Here is a 20200-nt window from a genome sequence, read left to right as displayed (position 1 = left end):
TTGATGGTGACCGTTAGGCACTCAACCCACGCTGTTAAGGATAAATCTGTCAACATCAGCGATTTCACCATTCAAAATACATTTTTAAATAAAATTGTAAAAAGTGTTTTGATTGGGAGTATGTTTAAAAAAAATATGATAGTTTAAAAATGTGAAAAAAATTCAAGCATTCAAATATGTGCTTTTAAAAACACAACGATAAAAGACTAAATTGCAATTTTACCAAATATTTAACTCTGTTGTTGTGGATCTGACTTATAGTATGCCGTAGTTTAATTAACGGTTAAGATTGAATTTTTCAAAATCTCTCTTTATTTTTTCTCTCTTATTAAAAGCTTTTAAAAGTAAGTCAACTTTAAGATTTAATCTTGACCGTTGATTAAACTACAACAACATGTAAGCCGAATCCGTTGTTAAAAATCTAATTGTCATTAATTATGTCTTAAAATTATTATTACAAACTGTAAATTTTGAAACCGACCGGACACTTAGTCAAACATGTTTGGCGTGAGATGGCAAGGACAACATGCATGTATAAGACGTCCTTATTCCTTATTCCCGCCGAACTTTGAATCCAAGCTGAAGAGAATGGTAACGCATGGGTGGTTTCAAAATGCTTTATTCACGTTAACATGGTGCTTAATAATTTGTCTTTTTTGCATGCTTTTTTTTTTTTATAAGGGTTATGTGTTGCTCTTCTTTCACCACCATTTTGAATCGGAACAATATATTCTACACCATCTATAATATTTCTCTGCTGCAAGCATGGGAGGAGGGGTTGAAAGAATGATCTCATTACAGTTCATGGCGCTTCTTCTTTCTGTGAATTTCGTGGCTTCTGTTGCAGAAGAACGAGAAATATACTTGGTCTTAATGGAAGGGCACCCGGTTGCATTCCACAGAGGTTATCCTCCTCGTGAAGATGGAAGAAGAGTTAAGCCAAACAGGTTTGGATTAAAAACTTGTTGTAAGACCAAAGAAAAAGAACATGGCTGCCTGCAACCGTCAACAGCTCGATCGTTTAATTGGTTAATTAATACCTTGAGATTGACTGTTCAAGTCATCGCTCAACCGATACATAATTTTTGTAGGCCGAATCAAGTATTCGGAATTTTCTCGACAGAGATGAGTCATAAAATGACCTATCTTAAAAGGGGTTTCACGTCATTAAAAATAATAATCTACCTTAAAAGGGGTTTCATGTCATTAAAAATAATAATAATGGGGCGCGATCTCTTATGTGTTGTCATATATAAGCATTATAGTTTTCTGTTTCTTTTTTTTTTTTTCTTAAGAAAAAAAAAATTCAAATGCACACCTTATTTTTATGGTTAAGAACTGATCAGCCCTATTGTTCTTTGCATGGATGGATAGTGAAGTAGACAAGTTTCATGCAGAGCAGTTGGAGGATTCTCATGACCAACTTCTACAGAGCACTCTGGAGACTGGAAGCTACAACAGGCTCCATAGCTTCAAACACATCGTTAATGGCTTTGCTGTCCACACTACCCCTTCCCAGGTCCTCTCCCACTTGCTTAAATTTGCTTTATATATATATCTTCCCCATAAGAAATAGCAATAGGGTTCTTGAAAAAGTTCCCGAACATGATAATTTCAGGTCAGAAAACTCAAAGCTGCTCCAGGAGTAATGCTGATAGAGAGAGATAGAGGGGCGAAATTGATGACAACATACACTCCTCAATTCCTAGGCTTACCAGAAGTATGGACAGAGGAAGGAGGAGACAAAAATGCAGGCGAAGGGATTGTGATTGGTTTCGTGGACACAGGCATCAACCCTCTTCATCCAAGCTTCGCTTATGATCCCGTGAAGCCTTTTTCTTCGAATATTTCTCACTTTTCGGGAGCTTGTGAGACGGGTCCTCGATTTCCTGCCAGTTCTTGCAACGGAAAGATAGTTTCAGCAAGGTTCTTCTCAGCTGGGGCTGAAGCGGTTGCAACTCTTAATACATCGGTGGATTTTCTCTCCCCCTTTGATGCAGTTGGACATGGCAGGTAAGTGAACTCTAAAATTGTTTGAATCGTGCTAAATTAAATCATCATTTATCTTAAAAGTTTATTTAACTAATAGTTTAACACTTAATGATCAAAGGATGGTGATGCTTTGGAGTCATATATATATACACACACATAGATGATTATCTATAGATTTGTTATATTGACTAGAATGAATCAATATGCTTTGTTTAGTCACGTAGCATCAACTGCTGCGGGAAATGCTCTAGTTCCAGTTGTCGCGGATGGCTTCTTTTATGGGCAAGCTAGTGGAATGGCACCACGCGCACGGTATGTTATCTATTGTCTTCTATCTTCTTCTTTCTTTCTTCATTTTTTTTTAATGAATTTAAGGGTACCATGCATAATGGGATCTGGATCTCTAATAATTAACTTAGCAATCAATTGAGAGTATTCTTTATGGGGCTTACATATTCAAGTAGGTCTCAAGCTGTTCGCCCACCTGTCTGTCTCATAAAAGCCGTCTCATATTTATGATCTAAATTGTTAATATTTCGGGCAAGCAAGTGCACCGGATCTCAATGCCTACTAATGCTAATTAAATCCTTGCCTAATTTATAGATTAGCATGTCATAATTGTACAAAAAGCTTTTGAGTGATCTGTTTGGGATGGATTTGTATATGTTGACTTCCCTTATTTTCACCACAGGATTGCTGTTTATAAGGCTGTCTATCCAACTGTGGGAACTTTAACCGATGTCATATCAGCAATTGACCAAGTAAGACTGATTCCCAGTTCAAATTTAGTCTAAACAGACAAGAGTGTTGATATGAATGCTACACTTTTTACTTCAAAAAGCCCTTATAAACTTGGTGTGGCAATCCATAATTGGAAAAATATTAGACATTTTCACTTTTTATTTACTCTTCACATGGGTGTAATAGCTTAGAGCATTTATACCCGGCTAGCCAAAGGATGCAAATTTGATGAGCCAAATGTAAATGCTTTTAATTATTTCACCAATTATGAGATTTTCATGAATCACGATGCCAAAATTTGCGAGTCTTGATGGTTTTCTTATGAACATCACATATGGAGAAACCATCTGGTGGATTGATATGATTATTGGATTTAAAGATCATGTATCTACCATGAATTTTCTGCCAAAACTAGCATCCTTTTATGTGCATGAAGATAACGCTGGCATCAATATTTCGAGTATATATATATATATATATATATATATACAGCATTCTCATTGATGAATATATTGGTGTTCTGATTATCTCAGGCAACGCGAGACGGAGTGGATATCTTATCACTCTCTGTTGGACCAGATGAAGTACCACAAGATACACTCACCTTCTTGAGCCTGTTTGATATTGTAATGTTGTTTGCACGTCGAGCTGGAGTTTTTGTGGTGCAAGCAGCAGGCAATCATGGCCCGGACCCTTCTACTGTACTGTCTTATAGCCCTTGGGCAGTCGGTGCAGCTGCTTCCGGCACAGACAGAAGTTTCCCCGGTTCTCTTCTCCTTGGAAATGGTGAAAGAGTTGGTGGCGTGGGATTATCAGGTTACTTCTACTTTCCAAAACATCCTTAGAAATTTAGGCCTTGTTTTTTTGGGCGTAAAATATTTTTTTGAAAGAAGTTTTACTTGGCCAATGAAAATAACCTTGACCGAAGATGTAAAATAGTTGAAGTACGCTAGCTTTTCATCTGTGTAAATTATTTCTTGCTGCTTTTCTATATCTTTGGGCAACTAATTCTAAGAGGGCTTCTTATGAGGCCTATCTGTCTGAACAGGTCTCAGACTGTCCAAATACTTGTAAACAATATGATAGACAATTGCATTGGATCTCAATCTCACCCTCTAAAACCCTTTTTTTTCTTCCGCAGGTCTTTTTCGTCATCTCTTTGTTCCTCGTAAATCCTTAGATTATATGAAAATAATAGAAATATTTGGCAATTTTTCATACGAGCCAAACACTGAAAAATGTTTTTCGAATCATTTTCAGAAATTGCGAACAAACAGCAAAAGATAGTTACTTCAGAAAATGTTTTTAACTCAGACAGAAAATATTTTACGCCAAAACAGGTCTAATCTATTCCATAATCAGGCAAAGTTATTCATGGAATTGATATCATATTTCTTTATTTAGGACCGACCTTTGGAAATTGGTTATTTCTGTATAAGCTGGTTTTGGCAAAGGATGCAGTTAAGATAAATGGTACATTCCCAAGGACTCCACAGTATATTGAAGAGTGCCAATATCCAGAAGCATTGGAGTTCAATGCAGTGCAAGGTAGTGTTGTCATCTGCACCTTCTCAGCAGGCTTCTTCAACCAGACCTCTACTCTCACTGCCATCATCGATACTGCAAGAACTCTGGGGTTCATGGGTTTTATTCTAGTTGCAAACCCAACCTATGGTGATTTTATTGCAGAACCCATTCCCTTGGCTGTTCCTGCAATTATGATCCCCTCTGTTGCTGATGCTCAGGTAAAACGTGCGAATTAAAAACACGATTTAAAAACCGTAGTTAAGTGTTTGATAAAATTGCAGTTTAGTCTATAAGATCGTATGTTTTTTAAAATGCACCTTCATTGCTTGCGATTTAAAAACGCATATTTTTCTACATTTTCAAATTGTAGTTTTTAAAAAATATACTTTTAAACTGTACATTTTTGCGATTTGATTTAAAATCCCACTTTTAGTCTGTAAAATCGCAATGCCAAATGCATTATAAGAACAAGTCATTGTGCTTAAGCAGCACTTTCGCAATCTTAAAGAAATACATCATCGTTTGTATTTATGTAGATTATATCACAGTACTATGAGCAACAAACAAACAGGGATGAGAGAGGATTTGTGACCAAATTTTGTGCTAGAGCGGCTATAGGAGATGGAAGAGTTGCTTCTTTCAAGGGGAAAGCGCCTATTGTAAGCAGATTCTCTGCAAGAGGACCAGATTTCATTGACACTAAAAAAAATCCTGCTGATGTTCTTAAGCCTGATATTCTTGCTCCAGGGCACCAAGTTTGGGCAGCTTGGAGCCCCATTAGTGCCTTAGATCCCATGTTAAAAGGTAAGTCTGAATGCTGACAATTATTGCATCTTTTTATGTTATTATGATCATGGACTAATGGTTAATTATGCAGCAAAAATAGTTCATGATGGTACTTGCTTGCTTTCCCATTTTTCTTAATTTGATTTTGACAATTTAGAAATAAGAATCTATCAAATTTCATTGGTTGTTTAGGCTACAATTTTGCATTACTGTCTGGTACCAGCATGGCAGCACCTCATATTGCAGGAATAGCTGCACTCATCAAACAGTATAATCCTCTCTGGACTCCATCAATGATAGCATCTGCAATCTCAACCACAGCCACCAATTATGATAGTCAAGGAGAACTTATAATGGCAGAAGGACATAATATCGGCAGCTTGTCTCCCTCCACTCCTTTTGATTTAGGTGCTGGTTTTGTCAGTCCTACTCATGCCATGGATCCCGGTCTCGTGTTATTTTCAGGTAAAATTGTTATCATATACTACATGTTAAATCACCACTTATCTCAAAAGCTTAAATTTATAAAAAAAATAGTGAATTTGATCATTTAAAGACAGAGATTTCCTCCAAAACTAAGTTGTAGATGAATTACAAAGAAAAGCTTTAAACTCAAGACTTTTTTCTCTAATACTTAGCTGAAAAGCTTAAGTTTATAAAAAATGATAACTTTAATCATTTAATTAATACTAACATTGCACTCTAAAACTTGTTATGGAGATTTTTCTTCTTCAATGTGTGATATTTAATCTTGAAGCAGGATATGATGACTACATCAGTTTCTTGTGCTCTTTGCCCAACATTGATCCAGTTACAATCAAGGCCTCTACTGGAGAGTTCTGCAATCACTCACATAGCCACCCAGCCGACCTAAACCTCCCTTCAGTGACAATATCAGCAGTGGCCGGAACTCAATTGGTGCGACGGACAGTCAAGAATGTAGGACTCAGGCCGGAGACATACTTATGCTCCGTGCTGCCACCAAATGGGACGATGGTTAGCTTGTATCCATCTTGGTTTAACATATCTCCACAAGGAACACAAGATTTGGACATACATATTAACGTGACCAGAGCAAGGAATGCCTTCAGCTTTGGTGAAATTGTTCTAACAGGAAGCTTAAATCACATTGTCAGAATACCCTTGTCAGTCTTGCCTATTTCAATATCCTTATGAGGATTGATAGCTTTCTCTCACAGCATCTTGGCTGTAATTACAATGATATATATCATGTTGAGAATAAACAGTAGGAAACAAACATATTGGGATGCTCAGGGCATGCAGTGAAAGACCCTATTCAATACTCTGATGAAAGAGTTAAAAAGTTCTGTGTAATTGGAAATTGGTACAACAACATTAGCAGATGAATTCAAATATTATTCTTTTACTTTTCTGTCAAAGGTTAAGTGACTAAATCTAATCTCATCACTCATTCTCTGATCTCTGAGTCACAAGCCTTCAAAAACTAATGAATATTGAACTGTTTATTAGACTATTGGCATCAAGCCTGAATCATAACAAAAGAATGATAAATGATTGTCACATATTACAGTTGGTAGTAACATTCCAGTTATAGTAACCATATTAATCTAATCTGCACATGCATTCTTTACACCTTGGATACCGGTAAATACTCCTCGCCTTTGGTCTTGTCTGGACATGTTTAGTTTGTCTAACAGCCTTCCTCACTCTCTGCTCGAACACACGCCATTCTATGGTGGAGTTCTTCAAAAAGATGGTTGCAAGCCTGCGTTTATTTGGCCTTATTGTTGGCATTTTGCCTCCACCATAGTACATTCGATACCCAGATACTAAAGATGAAAACTGACTCCCTGAATCGGTCATGGCAAATGCATCTGCAGCAGTGCAGCCTATGAAGTCCAGCGCAGCTAGCTGCAGAAGAAGTAAGCTCATTATTCTTCAAGAAACTCCTAAGAATGAAAAACATTAAAAGACTAATTTTTCCTCACAGTTATAAAGAAAAAAAATTAAATTTATGTTGGTACATTACATATGATGGACACGAACTTGTCCAGTCATGAAATTATATGCTGCTGCATGATAACAAACAGAGAAGAAAGACGCACCACCATCAATGAGACAGTGACACGGAACTAGGTTGAGAATGGAAATAGGTTGCAGAACCCAAAAGAGCCTAGCTAACACTGAATATTCTTTAACAAAGGTATGAATATTCTTCAGGAGTACTGCTTCAGAAATTCCTAAGAAACACCCATTGTCTCCAATTACGCTTTCTTGAGAAAGAGATGATATCAAAAAACATTAGCTAGCTTGTGTGCAATGAAAAAGAATGCTATCAAAGAATCATACTCCATTCATCCCATGATGAGCGTCCTATTTGATAAAATACAAAGATTAAGAAAAGACATTAAATGCAAGACCAACTTGCACTTTTCATAGATTTTTTTTTTTTTTTTTTTTTTTTCACAATTACAATTATTCTATGCTTTGACAATTGAGCAATGGAGATTCATTTTAAGACACAACAAAAACGGAATGAGGAAATTCATTAATGGGTGGAGGCAATTATGACTTTATTGAACACAACCAAGCGCAAGTTACTGAATTAGGCATGTAATCCACTCAAGCTGGAGAACAACAATAATAAAAGCAACATTATTACCTGAGATGAAAAATTCACAAACGGTTCAAGTTCGGTTGATGAAAGCAGCTTCTCTTTAGTAACCAAATTAGGATACAAGCTGGTCAAAGCAGCCAATCTCGACTGACCTCCATAAATTTGTGAACCTGCCACGAATATATGTGCCTTACGTTTGAAACCAAGAGCAGCAAGCATAAGTATTGCTTCCTCCGGTGTTAAAGGACATAGGCCTTCTGACCTGAGTTCTGCAGGAGAAGGTAACCTGCAAAGATTTAAAAATTTTGATTAGATCATAAAAAAGAGTTGATGGAAGACAAATGCTGTCCTTTTCACTTTACTTTTTTCCTTTTCTTTTTAAGGGGTTGTCTTTGATAATAAAATTATGTATTTAAAATGTAGCTGGAAACTCCACAAATATTGAAATAATTGCTGAATAGAATCGTGAATTTACAGCAATTACATACATGATATAAATAGAAAACACAAATGATGTGGCACATACTTTGTGGTCTTCTTGAGAAGTGTCAATGCAGGGAAATGGATTTCCCGAAATGCTTCCAACTCTTGTCTCTCTTCTTCACCTCCATCAAATTCACATAAAGAATGTGCTACCATGTCAATTTCAAATCTCAGGTGTAGAGCTAGATATCTGGAAGCTTTCTTAGCACGATTGTTGCTCTCCTTCTTAATTGATTCTGCAGATTGACCAATAAGATAATGATCCAGTCGTCCAGGGTGACCACCATGCTGGCGTAACCTTTGAAGAAGCAAAGCTCCAGTTTCTTGTATTTTGGGAACAAATTGCAGGGCATGAAAATTACATCTGCATCGAAGCCTCTATATGAAGTTCCCCAATTAGGAAGAGCAAAGTAGGAAAGAAAGACTGAAACAAACTAAGGAAGACCAAGTAAGGGTGACATTTCAATAAATATGCTTATAACCTATCAGAAATTTGTAATATACAGGAGTCTCAAGTGCTAGTGATTTACCTGCAACTGAAATGGAATTGGGTCAAATGCCAAGCGATTCCCAAATCCAAAAAAATGGACAACTCTATTTTTAAATAGGATAGGAAGGATCTTCTTCAAGTAGAAACTTGGTTTGGCCTCTTTCATGATGTTTTCATCTGTCACCTGGAACAACATTCCATCGATCACCACAAATAACTCACCATTGGAGTTCATACGTATCAATTACAAACAGTTCCGAATCAAATTGGGCAATTAACTTACAATACTACCAATGGCCTCCAAATCCAATGACCGCAGATCCTCAGGAAGTTCCTTCACTATCCGAATATCAGGAGTCAAGTAGTTAATAAAATGCTCCTCCTGATAGATATCGCTGAATTGACTATGAAATTATACAATTTGATATTGTCACTTTTCCATCTAAAGCAAAAATAAGAGGTTTTAAAAGCGTGCACACTATCTAAAACCAATAGAATTCACTACATACTGAAAAATAACAAACACATGCATAAAGCAATTCCATTCAAAAAACATTAACAGTAACAATCACAACACACGCACACACACACAGAGATATATAACCAAGGGGCAGTTTATAACATCTCATTTTCCCCACACACCTCCCACCCCCAATTTATAAAAATAGGGTAAATTGCATTTTTCATTATATACTAAGGTCATTTGTAAAGTTCTTCTAAGCTTTAAGTTTCAACAATAAATCCCTTAAACTATGTGATTAGTTGCAATGCCTCCTGATTATTAAAATTTCTCTAATTTCTGTCACATTTAATCTTAATTTCCACATGTTTATTATATTATCACAAAAAAATTAAAGAAAAATAAACATGTGATTATGTAATATTATGATAAACACTTGATTTGTAAGGTTAAGTATAATGGAAATTGGAAAAACCTCAACACTGAGGGGATATTGAACTGACCCCATAGTTTAGGGGGCTAATTGCTCAAATTTAAAGTTTAGGTAGGACATTACACAACCAAGCTCATGGTTCAGATGGGAAGATGCATTTTCCCTAAATATAGCCATTTCTATTTTATGATGACTCTGATGCATACCCCCAATAAAATATAGCAGGAAAAAAAAAAAAAAAAAAAAAAAAAAAGGACTTCCAGAACCTCAGATGATTTTGAATCTAGCCACTAACTGTAGCCTCTCTTTTTTTCCAATGGAAGAGCACACTAACCATGGCATAAAGAAACAAACAAATATAATTCCATGATTGGGGAAAGCGAGAGAGAGAGAAAGAAGCGTGTCACCTCATATCTCTCCATACACTACTGTACAAAAATCTGGGAACAACCAGAGTTGAATTAAGCAATCGCGCAACCACAACAGCATTGCAAACCTGTTGCAAATCAGAATGAATTCAGATAATAGACAAGAACAAATTAACACGTAGGAAGCTTTTATTCTTTCCTTTTTTCTTTTTCTTTTTTGTTCCTTAAGAGTCGAGGCAGATTCATGAGATTGGGATACAAGAGTAAAATTAAAAGCACAAACTTAAATCACAGGCATTACTTACAGCAATCCGCTGCTGGTTTATCCCACCATTTGCAGTTACCATAATGTATCCATTATTTCCCTCTATTACAATAACACAGACAATGCATTGTGAGAACCAGCTTGAATTATTAATTTACACATTAGATCCATGTTCTTAATAATCTTTAAGATACCCATTCACATAGAGAGAGAGAGAGAGAGAGAGAGAGAAAGACTCACCACTCGCTTCCCAGTTGCATTGATCAGCACAGGGTTTCCAAGCAGAAGCAGGAACAAAAGGCTCCTGCCACAAATCTTTCGGCTCGGGTTTATTCTGTCCCTGCATGAAATCAGGCTAAAGAACTTACCAAAAAAAATTCTGTATTCTTCACTATAGGAACATTATGTAGAATCACATGAAGATATGCAAATACCTCGGCCAAGGCATGGGCAGCCAAAGCCAACATCCTCCCATAAGTACCTTTCTGTGGTCTTTTACCTTTACCATACTTTCTCCATTTCTCCTGCAAAACATTTCAAGCAAAGAAACCAAATGGAAAAACTTAATAACTTCATGACATCAATTTCCACAATATGATTTCAACTTTTCAACAAGCGTTACCGCTCCTACCCAGCTACACTTCTCTTCCACCCCCCTCCCCTTTTCCATAAACAATCATATCAGCATTGCACTACGTTGGGTTTGATATTAACGGCCAAAAGCCAATAAAAAGTAACCAATTCCAAATTTCAAGTGCTTATTACAATTTTCTCATGTTCCTGCATAATGGGAATAATTACTCAATTATTTTGAAGAAAGAAAAAAAAGTAACACAAGATTACACCCTTCCTTAACAAAAATGTAAGATCCATCACTTTGCTTGCACATTAAAATTCCAATTTTCTCCAAATTAATCCGCACCACTTCCAATTGATACATTTAGTTAATTCATATACGGAAAATATGAATCTTTTTTAGCGTTAAGCATTAAATTTCCAGCAAGGCAGCAAACATAGCTTTTATCCGATAATAATAACAACAATGATAAGTACAAATTACCATTTATACAACAACAAAGCTCATTACATACCCGAATCGAAACTGAACCCGAAATTCCCGAAACCACAGCTTTGGAATCAACCCCGTGATCCTGTAACCGCAAAAGCATGATCCAATTCACCAAGAAAAACAAACCCACCAATCCAATCAGACCCACCAGCCCTTTCACTCGCTTTCTAGAATACCACGCCTTGGTTGCCTTCCTCTTCACCTTCAATTGCTGCTTCTGATCCCACAGAAACCCCAACCCCAACCCCTTGAGATCCCAAAACGACGACGCATGGGACCGGTCGTTGCTGAGCCGGCTGGGGCCGAGCCGCGGGGAGTGGCACGGCGAGCCTTGCCGGCTCCTCGAGGTGGGAGAGCTGGGCCGAGCGTGGAACGAGCTGGCCCGGGCCTTGTTGAGCCCGGTCTGATCCGACACCCCGATCTCATCGGACTCGGGCGGTTCTTGCTCGTTTGGTTTGCCGTTGGATTCGAGAGCGGTGTCCGAGAGGGTACTGGTTGATGCCATGGGTCGGGTCCGACCCGATACCATAAAAAAGAAAAGGTTTTTCTTTTTCGGAATGCTTTAAGATAGGCTGGAGTGTCGGAGCTGTTTGAATTCCAGCGACGACTCGCGGTTTTTGTTTGTTGTTTTAAAAAAAGTCGCAAGTTTGCCACTTTGCCTTCCCAAATTCAACAGAGCCGTTTACCTTTTGGTTTCTTCAAGTTCAAGTGATTGTAGTAACGACTATCATGGTTGTTAATGCGACCGTAGTTTTTTTTTAATATGATAAAATTTAATTTATTTAAATTCCAAAAAATAGTTGAAATTTGTAAAAATATACTCCGTATAATATCTTAAAAATTCTAGAGATTTTTCTGGGAATTCATACTAGTAACCTCTACTTTATAAGGTGTGGTCTCCAATCAGTGGCGGAGCCAGCCATTTTATATTTGGGGGTGCCGCGAAAATTTTTTTGGCGTCTTAAAAATTTTCTCCACCCTAAAAATTTGGTAATTTACATAATATATGCATTACAAAAAATATCTATAAAAGTTCATAAATATGTGCTCAAATTGATATATTAGAAATGTAATATATCGACACTATCAAAAAGACAAATACAAAAAAAAAAAAAAAAAAATGTCTAGAACTACACTTTACGAAGAGACTAGAGAGAGAGCGTCTTAGAGATTTTTTTTTTTTTTGGGTGCTGGACAAGGGTTGCATTGGGTTAAATTGTTGTGGGTTAAATGGGGGTGCAGGAGAAGGATTGCTGTGTCTTGGGTAATAGGTAGGTAAAATTGTAAAAAGAACTTTTATTTTTTATTTTGAGGGTGTCGTGGGTTAAAAAAAAAAAATCCATGGCACCCCCAAGGGGTAACATGGCTCCACCATTGTCTCCAACCAATTGAGCTAACCCACAAAAATTTTAGAGATTCTTAATTCATAGTGCATAATACTCATTAATTTTAAAAATGTATACAATTATTATTATTATTATTTTTTACGTTCTCGCACAAGAGGGGGAGGGGGATTCAAACTAATGACCTCCGTTTCATTAGGCGTGGTCCCAGCTAATTGAGCTACCTATCTTGGAAACGTATACAATTATTACTAAAGGTTAGTATAAAGACAACATTAGGGCATATGATAAAAAATAATTGATTTAATTATTTAATTAATATTTCAACACTCTTTCGCACGTGTGGATTCAGACTCCCTTAAAAAGTTAAGCGCAACAAACATATTATTAAAATGAGAACGAAATAACAAAGATAATTTTTATATTCATAAGATATTCTGACACAATAAACCCAAAAGATATTATAAATTTATAAATTAACATTTAACGTTTAAGACATTCTTTGCACTTGATTTTTTGTTTGAGATTTTTTTTTTTTTTTAATGAATTTTTCTTAGAGACATAAATAAATAAATAATTTTTTAAGAAAAAAAAAAGAAGAAGAAATAGTCTTTTAAACCTTATAGTTGGCATCGGATAGAAAATACACATAATTGAATTGGAGTAAATTAAGTTAATTAACCAAACTGCTTAGACCACTCTTAGCACTTCAGTCAATTTATATAACGAGGGATGCACGTGACACAGCCAGGTACGATGCATGCACAGAGTTGTCGTGTTGCACTCCATATTTTCTTTCACAATCAGCAAAGCAACATTTTTGGCGTTTTATCCTACTGCTTCTGTCCAACGTACGCTGTTTATTCAAGAACACTTCTCACGCGACCGACCTGTCTTTATGGTTTTGCTTTGTCTTCACTATGATCTTTTACAGAACAGGTTGGAAATTTCTGGTAAAGGAGCATGTCAAAGTGATTATTATTATTTTTTCTTCCAATTTTATAAAATTCAGTTGGCGGCGTATTTCAAGCTCATATCAGACTGATCAAACATTTGATCTCATCTATATGCTGCCATTAAAAATTGCTCAAATGAGAGAAAATTTTTATTATGCCGCAAAGCCTCCGGAATGCGCATCGAAATATCGTCGGAGGTTTGAAAATACAATATATAGCACCCTTTCCAGCTAAATATGTACCTTAATTTTCAATTTTGAAGTATAAAATGGCCACTGAAAAATGTATGAGATATAATTACACATCTTTTGATTTGATCTTGATGCACCTTCACAAATTTTCATTTGTGCGCTTTAGCCATCCGCTGACCTTTGTGTGGTTGTATACAAAACTGTGAATGTCATTTTGTAAGTCCAACATGGCTGCGCTGCTTAAACCGGCATGTCGATTGCTTCATGCTCTGGCGTCTTATATGCAAAACCAGATTCATCACTCGAACGCCTTTTGACCACACTTGCCCTCTGCACTAACCTCACCAATGCTTGTACCACTTCGGACATGGGAGGCCGAAACTCCGGTTCCGGCTATACAGAAAACCAAAATTGTAAATTGAACATTCTAAAAAATGACACCTTATTTAAATTGAACCCAAAGGCTACTAAAGAATCATGGATCTTAAAAAATGGAAAACAGAAGTCTAGGGTTTGCTAGGTATGTTTTTACATCTGGGCTACCATTTTGACCACTGGTAACATAGTAAGCAGTACATCACTCATCATATTGTTTTAAGAGATTATTTACCTCTAGTACATCAGTCATCATGGTGTCTAATATATTGCATTAATTGTTCTTAGACTGGTCAGGTTTGATATCGAATAGCTTCATGGAACAGCAGGAACTCGAAGTCTTAGACAAAATTTAGTACTATTCATACATTAATTAAGTAGGCAACTTTCCTGAAAATGTAGTGGGAACAACCCAATAAGGAAAAGAAATCAAATAAGAATGCTAGAATACGTAAAAGTACTGGAAATATTACCCAAATTGATAAAAGGGCACAAGATAACATGATAAAGATGTCGAATCCTCATATTAAGGAGAAAATTTTGTCTAAATCAAACTTTTAAAAGGAGGTAAATTTTTATGGAATATATAGCGTTGAGCTGTTTTAACAAGCCATAAGTATGTGATTTCTCTTTGTTCATCGTAATCTGATCTCATCGTGAAATTGATCTTAGCAGTTAGCATTAGTAATGAATTTACCTGAACACAGAGGGCAATGATGTCAGCAAAGCGTGACAAAGACTTTGCAGGATACATGCCATTGAGGGTAGGATCAACCATTTTTGCCAACGCATCTATATCGTGGAGTTGGGGAGTAGCCCATCTCACAAGTGATTGTTCTGATCTCACCCTTGAACTAAACAACAGAAGGTGTGAGGGAAGGGGAAAACTTTACAGATATATCAATCATTAAGATAATGAAAAAGCTGCCAAAGAGATTCAAAGAACATAAACACGTTTTCAGTAATGTCGGACAGCTTTACCTGTCCAGCGGCTTTCTGCCAGTCAAAAGCTCCAACATCACCACTCCAAAGCTGTACACATCACTCTTTACAGTGTATATCCCTGACAAGGCAAATTCTGGTGCACTATAACCAAATGAACCAATCATTTGAGTTGAAACCTGTAAAGCATGAAGTAGAGATAATTTACCATGCCAGCACAAAACAAAATGTACATACAGATCAAGCATCAAAATGCACAAAGGAAATTAAATTTATTCATCAATCCACAAGCATAACATAACTCTGTTTTATCTACCTGCCTCTCCGTGTTTGGAGTTAGAGCAGCCAAACCACAGTCTGACAAATGGGGATTGAGCTCTTCATCAAGCAAAATGTTTGCTGACTTGAAGTTTCTATGTACAACAGATGGCAAGCACACTTCATGCAAGTACCTGATAGTCAAAGCTATTATTTAGAAAGGAAATTGAAGCAAATCTTTGGGCATATGCGTATTTCCACCACACATCCACACTTAGAGAGAGAGAGAGAGAGAGAGAGAGAGAGAGAGAGAGAGAGAGAGTTAAAACCACATAATACATACTCTAAGGCCCGAGCAGTGCCAAGTGCTACCCTAACACGGGCATTCCAAGTCAGAGTGTTACTGCCATCTTCAGCAAAATGGAGCATGTCATGTAGATTCGCATTTCCTATATACTCATAAACTAGAAGACGCTGACCATGCTCTGCACAATATCCAGCCAGTGTAACAATGTTTGGGTGCCTCAAGCGCGACATATTTGAAACAGCTTCGAGAAAATTATCTTCCTCCTGTAATGACAGTGCTGCATTGTCGATCTTCTTAATGGCCATTATCTAAGATAAAATAGAAGACAGAACGTGTTAATTCAACTATCATCCAAAAAATCCAAAGTTATGACTAGAAGACAAATATCCTACCATGCTTGGGGAGGGGGCTGGCGGATTATGACAGTACAAAGGAAAAACATTACTAGTAATTTTTTAAGGATAAGAATTTAATAAATAACCATAACATAGCAAAATCACCTTTCCATTAGAGAACTCTGCTTTGTAAACACGACCAAGGGAACCTTCACCAATAAGAAATTCTTGACTAAAGCTATTTGTTGCTGTCTGGAGAGAAGCAACAGTATATGAAGTAGCAGTGATAGGTGACTTTATTATTCTCTTCACAGATCCATTTTTTCCTTGCACCCTTTCAACCGTCAATTTTTCTGCAGGTGGGGGCTTCAGATCTATAACAGCACCCATGCTTTTTGATCTCTGTTCTTGCATCTCAGTAATTACTGCACAAAAAAAGGACACATCATGGAAGCAGTCAGGATGTTTGCACAAAAGCGTTCAGATCCAAATTAGTAATGATAGATTTTAAACCATTTTAAAAGAAGAAATTTACATTTGCCATAACATTGATGTGTTGGTAGTAGAGTTGATTAAACTGCAAAAATTTATTTACATCTATTTTTTTTATAAGTAGTGGCCCCTAGGGGAGGGGGAAGGGGAGATTCAAGCTAGTAATTTATTTACAACATCCAACTCCTCTGCATCTTTAGAAAAACGAACTTCAATTGTCATAAACCTCTAAAGATGTTAAGAGTCTTGATACTTAAGTAGCTTTACTTTCATAGAATCATGGCCCTTCATAAATCCAAATTTATAATCCCAACAAATGCAACTGAATAGATCAATTACAAAGGAAAAATGACATTGGGAGTAACAATAACAAGGAAAGAGAATCTACCATTATTTGTTCCAACCGAGAGACTACCCCTTGGAGTTCTAGCACCAGTGTCCTTCTTTTTCTTTCGAATGCAAAAAGCAAGAACAAGTAGTAGAACCAAAACAATGAAAATGGAACCCAGGATTATGCCTACTATAGCGCCAACCGTCAACCCCTTATCAGAATGAGATGATTCACCATTAGAACCCCGTGGTGAAGGTCCACCAGATCTTGCATGAGTTCGATTAGCATTTGATCTGCCAGGAGGAGGTGGGGTATATGGTGGTGGAGGAGGAGCAGGACCATTGTCAAATTTATTTCCACCATATCTGTTTTATTTATAGAAGTTATGAGTATTGCAAAAAGTTGCATTACAAAACAACTTGGCATATAAGAAAAATGCATGAAAACTTACATAAAATTAGGGATTGCTTTAAGTTCTTGAGGTACCCATCCACTGAAATTGTTGTTTGCAACATTTCTGTAGAAAAATTGGGTCTAAGAACAATAGAAAGGTAGATAATGCAACCAAAAATCCCAACATAAGGAACAGAACTTACAGAGTAGTCAAAGGCAAACTCATAAGAACATTAAGAGAACCCGTCATTTGATTGTTCTGCAAATAGCTGCCACAAGTTCAGATATCATGAGAAGTTAAAAACAAACTGCATAAAGATTTGCAAGGAGGTTTTCTAAAATGAAAGTAGCACCATAAAACACTCACAGTGAAGAGAGATTCGACAATGAACTTAAGGAACTAGGAAGATCTCCAGAAAAGTTGTTGAAAGAGAGATCCCTGCAATCACAAGCAAGATGGAATAATTACATGAAAAAGGCAAAACCAATCTCAATAGTACGGAAATAACCTATTAGTGCAAATTATCTGAAAGAGACATATAAGGATTAGTGGGTTACTCTAAACAGAAAAGGGTTGAAGGATATGGTTTGAGCATCAGTGTAGTCACTAGGCACCATTGGACAGCTAAACTACGAATAGAATAGTACATCATAAACAAAGAGTTAGAGCAAGATATCTTACAAGGTTGTGAGGCCAACAAGATTATTAGCAAAAACATCTCCGATTGACTGGGAAAGTGAATTACGGCTCATGTTCCTAAGCAAAGGATTTTCAAAACAAGCAATAAGTAGACCGCCAAATGGAAACTGAATAGCACAAGTGATTGAATTTTCATGGCAATCAAAATAGCCACTCACAGATAACTGAGAGAAACCATGCTAGAAAAAGAATAAGGAAGATTCCCAGTTAAGTTGTTGCCTGCAAGATTTCTGCACGATACAATAAACAAGAGATATTGCATAAAACAAAAAATCACAGCTTCAAAAAGATAGAAACAATACACAAAAAGATTGAACTTACAAGCTTGTAAGATTTGGTGGCAACTGATATGGGATTGTATCATGAATGTCGTTGTCACTCAGATCGCTAGCAAACACAAATAAAAATAAAGTAATAACTCAATTAGCCGAAAAAAAATTATATAATTTCATAACCCAATAAGAAAAATAAAGCAATAATATTCTCACAATTTTCTCAACGACTTGAGGTCCGCAAGGCTGTATCCCATAGTCCCATTGAGTCCTAATCCAGAAATTTCACTGTTACAATAATAATACGACCCATTAGCTAAATCTCAAACTGATTGAACCACCAAATTCAGTTCAAAGAACCAACATTTGCCATAAACATTCGTACATTGAAACAACAGCTGAGCCCTCACAGGTAATCCCTTTCCATGACTCTCCGCACGGATCACCGCCAATGCTTTTCCAATTAGTTAGCTTAGAAGGGCTGTTTAACGAGGTGTACAAAACCTGAAGAGATTGAACTGCAATTCAACGAAGGAAAATCAGACCCAAAACCCCAAAAATGACATGTGCATAAAATAAATCTTGCATTTGGTTGCTCAGAAAGTTGTCAAAAAATAACCAATAAAATTTTCAAAGCAAATTGACTCTGAAAATTTTCACCATTTGTTACCTGAGCTCAACTTATCCTAGTAGAAGTATCCAGCCCCGGATAGGACGAATTTCTCATTTATTTAACACAAAATTAAGCAAAAAGTTTACAGCTTCAGCTTGTTTTGTTTTCCTACATTTTCTCAGCAACCAAACATAGTATAAAGGATCGAGCTTTAACAAAATAAGATCAAAAGTTGAAAACCCAGAAAGTCAATGCCCATTTCCTCGCTTCTTTTCACTCCATCAACATCTAAATCCACATTTACCATTTTCAAAAAACAAAAAAAGCTTCAAAACCAATCACAACCAATGTGCTTCTGATGAATTAAAATCTCTAAAAAAAAAACAAATACACAGTAAAAGCAAACTGATCACAGACTCACAGTGAAAACAAAAAACAAAAAGTACCGTCAGAAGGGTCAGTAGTGGCTCGAACAAGAGGCAGAGCAACAAAGATCAAAGCGAGTAACACCAGCTGAGTGAGTTGACGAGTTGAAAAGGGCGCAAAAGCAGCGCGTCTGTTGACCATTTTGGTTCCAGACTCCAGTGTGGAGGTTCAGAGGCGGTGTTCAGGTGAGGCAGAGCGCATGCAAGAGCAACAGGGACTCGCAGCCGAAGAAGAAGAAGAAGAAGAAGATGAATAGATTGGAGAAGAGATCAGGGAAGTAGTTTGAGGCATTGCCATTAAGAAAGGGACAGAGGGTCAGATAGAGATTCGAAGCTTAGAGTAATGAAGAGAGAGACATGGAGAATTGAGAGAAAGAGTGTGTGTGTGGGTGTGTGTCGGCGAAAAAGGCAAAAAGGGATTAAGAAAATTAGAAGAAAAAAAAAAATTATAATGTAAGCCAGTGGAAGGTTTGGTTTAGACTTTAGAGTAGGCAAGCAACGTATGAGTGTGCGATGCTTTTCAGCTCTGTCAATATGGGCTTTCTTACGTCGGCTTTGGATTCTCTACGTACGTTTTTTTCTTTCTTCTTCTACACCTTTGCCATGTCGGCAGTCGAGATTGGAATGCACGTGTCCGATCAAAATTCATTTTATGGTCTCTGTCTAAATTTCATTCATCCAAGGCCTTTTGGATTTGATATCCCATCCATCAGCCAATGGATCGAAAGGACAGCTGGATAATACCACACTGAATTTTTTCTTTTGACTTCACTACTTATTTTAGCAATTTAAAATTTTAGAATTCAGTCATTATGTTAATTAAAATTTTTTTGGACCCATTTAAAATGTCAAATACCTATAAACATTGGATTTGGATTCACTAAAATTCTTAGAAGAATTCCAGTTTCTAAAATTTTAGATTTAGGCAGTTCATTTTCCATTCAATGGTCATTGTTCTGCCACGTGTTCCACTATTAATAAAATAATAAAATAATTATTATTTTATTAGTAGTGGGTCTAAATGGTAATTATTATTCAATGGTCATTGTTCTGC

At 36.6% G+C, this 20200-nt stretch overlaps 3 protein-coding genes across 3 annotated transcripts; 1 reads left to right on the top strand and 2 right to left on the bottom strand.

Annotated features, from left to right (window-relative positions):
* The first annotated feature begins 722 nt into the window (after positions 1–722).
* On the top strand, positions 723–6414 carry ALE1 (PA-domain containing subtilase family protein). Its single transcript, XM_059582993.2, has 10 exons — positions 723–947; positions 1375–1519; positions 1619–2013; positions 2209–2304; positions 2684–2753; positions 3267–3549; positions 4138–4478; positions 4797–5064; positions 5239–5511; positions 5807–6414. Exons 1-10 carry the CDS (start codon positions 766–768, stop codon positions 6220–6222), a joined length of 2469 nt encoding a protein of 822 aa, XP_059438976.2. The 5' UTR covers positions 723–765; the 3' UTR covers positions 6223–6414.
* A 93-nt stretch (positions 6415–6507) lies between these two features.
* Positions 6508–11898, bottom strand: LOC132171624 (O-fucosyltransferase 2). Its single transcript, XM_059582994.2, has 10 exons — positions 11236–11898; positions 10579–10668; positions 10385–10484; positions 10185–10246; positions 9919–10007; positions 8902–9022; positions 8659–8802; positions 8172–8506; positions 7691–7931; positions 6508–6939 (listed from the first exon to the last, which is right to left on the bottom strand). The coding sequence occupies exons 1-10, from the start codon at positions 11740–11742 to the stop codon at positions 6631–6633; spliced, it is 1998 nt and encodes a 665-aa protein (XP_059438977.2). The 5' UTR covers positions 11743–11898; the 3' UTR covers positions 6508–6630.
* Positions 11899–13639: 1741 nt separating this feature from the next.
* On the bottom strand, positions 13640–19555 carry SRF8 (STRUBBELIG-receptor family 8). Its single transcript, XM_059583483.2, has 16 exons — positions 19168–19555; positions 18494–18626; positions 18325–18396; positions 18158–18223; positions 17995–18066; positions 17819–17893; positions 17504–17575; positions 17340–17405; positions 17195–17260; positions 16801–17108; positions 16086–16345; positions 15622–15893; positions 15337–15472; positions 15060–15199; positions 14776–14932; positions 13640–14096 (listed from the first exon to the last, which is right to left on the bottom strand). The coding sequence occupies exons 1-16, from the start codon at positions 19286–19288 to the stop codon at positions 13944–13946; spliced, it is 2169 nt and encodes a 722-aa protein (XP_059439466.2). The 5' UTR covers positions 19289–19555; the 3' UTR covers positions 13640–13943.
* Positions 19556–20200: the final 645 nt, after the last annotated feature.

The sequence above is a fragment of the Corylus avellana genome, chromosome 1 (genome assembly GCF_965113065.1).
Source record: "Corylus avellana chromosome 1, dhCorAvel1.hap1.2, whole genome shotgun sequence".
NCBI classification, from domain to species: Eukaryota; Viridiplantae; Streptophyta; class Magnoliopsida; order Fagales; family Betulaceae; genus Corylus; species Corylus avellana.
The sequence above is the reverse complement of the archived record's forward strand: the minus strand, read 5'-3'. Positions and strand labels throughout refer to the sequence as shown.

Bases quoted from the DNA above. Each gene is read 5' to 3' on its own strand.
- ALE1 (XM_059582993.2), top strand. From the start codon at position 766: ATGGGAGGAGGGGTTGAAAGAATGATCTCATTACAGTTCATGGCGCTT. The intron at 2,014-2,208 runs GTAAGTGAACTC...TGCTTTGTTTAG, and splicing joins GATGCAGTTGGACATGGCAG to TCACGTAGCATCAACTGCTG. The intron at 4,479-4,796 runs GTAAAACGTGCG...GTATTTATGTAG, and splicing joins CCTCTGTTGCTGATGCTCAG to ATTATATCACAGTACTATGA.
- LOC132171624 (XM_059582994.2), bottom strand. From the start codon at position 11,742: ATGGTATCGGGTCGGACCCGACCCATGGCATCAACCAGTACCCTCTCG. The intron at 10,485-10,578 runs GTATTTGCATAT...GATTTCATGCAG, and splicing joins CTGCCCATGCCTTGGCCGAG to GGACAGAATAAACCCGAGCC. The intron at 10,008-10,184 runs GTAAGTAATGCC...GATTTGCAACAG, and splicing joins TAAACCAGCAGCGGATTGCT to GTTTGCAATGCTGTTGTGGT.
- SRF8 (XM_059583483.2), bottom strand. From the start codon at position 19,288: ATGGTCAACAGACGCGCTGCTTTTGCGCCCTTTTCAACTCGTCAACTC. The intron at 18,224-18,324 runs GTGAGAATATTA...TGTGTTTGCTAG, and splicing joins CTCAAGTCGTTGAGAAAATT to CGATCTGAGTGACAACGACA. The intron at 14,933-15,059 runs GTAAAGCTGTCC...TCTGTTGTTTAG, and splicing joins GGCAGAAAGCCGCTGGACAG to TTCAAGGGTGAGATCAGAAC.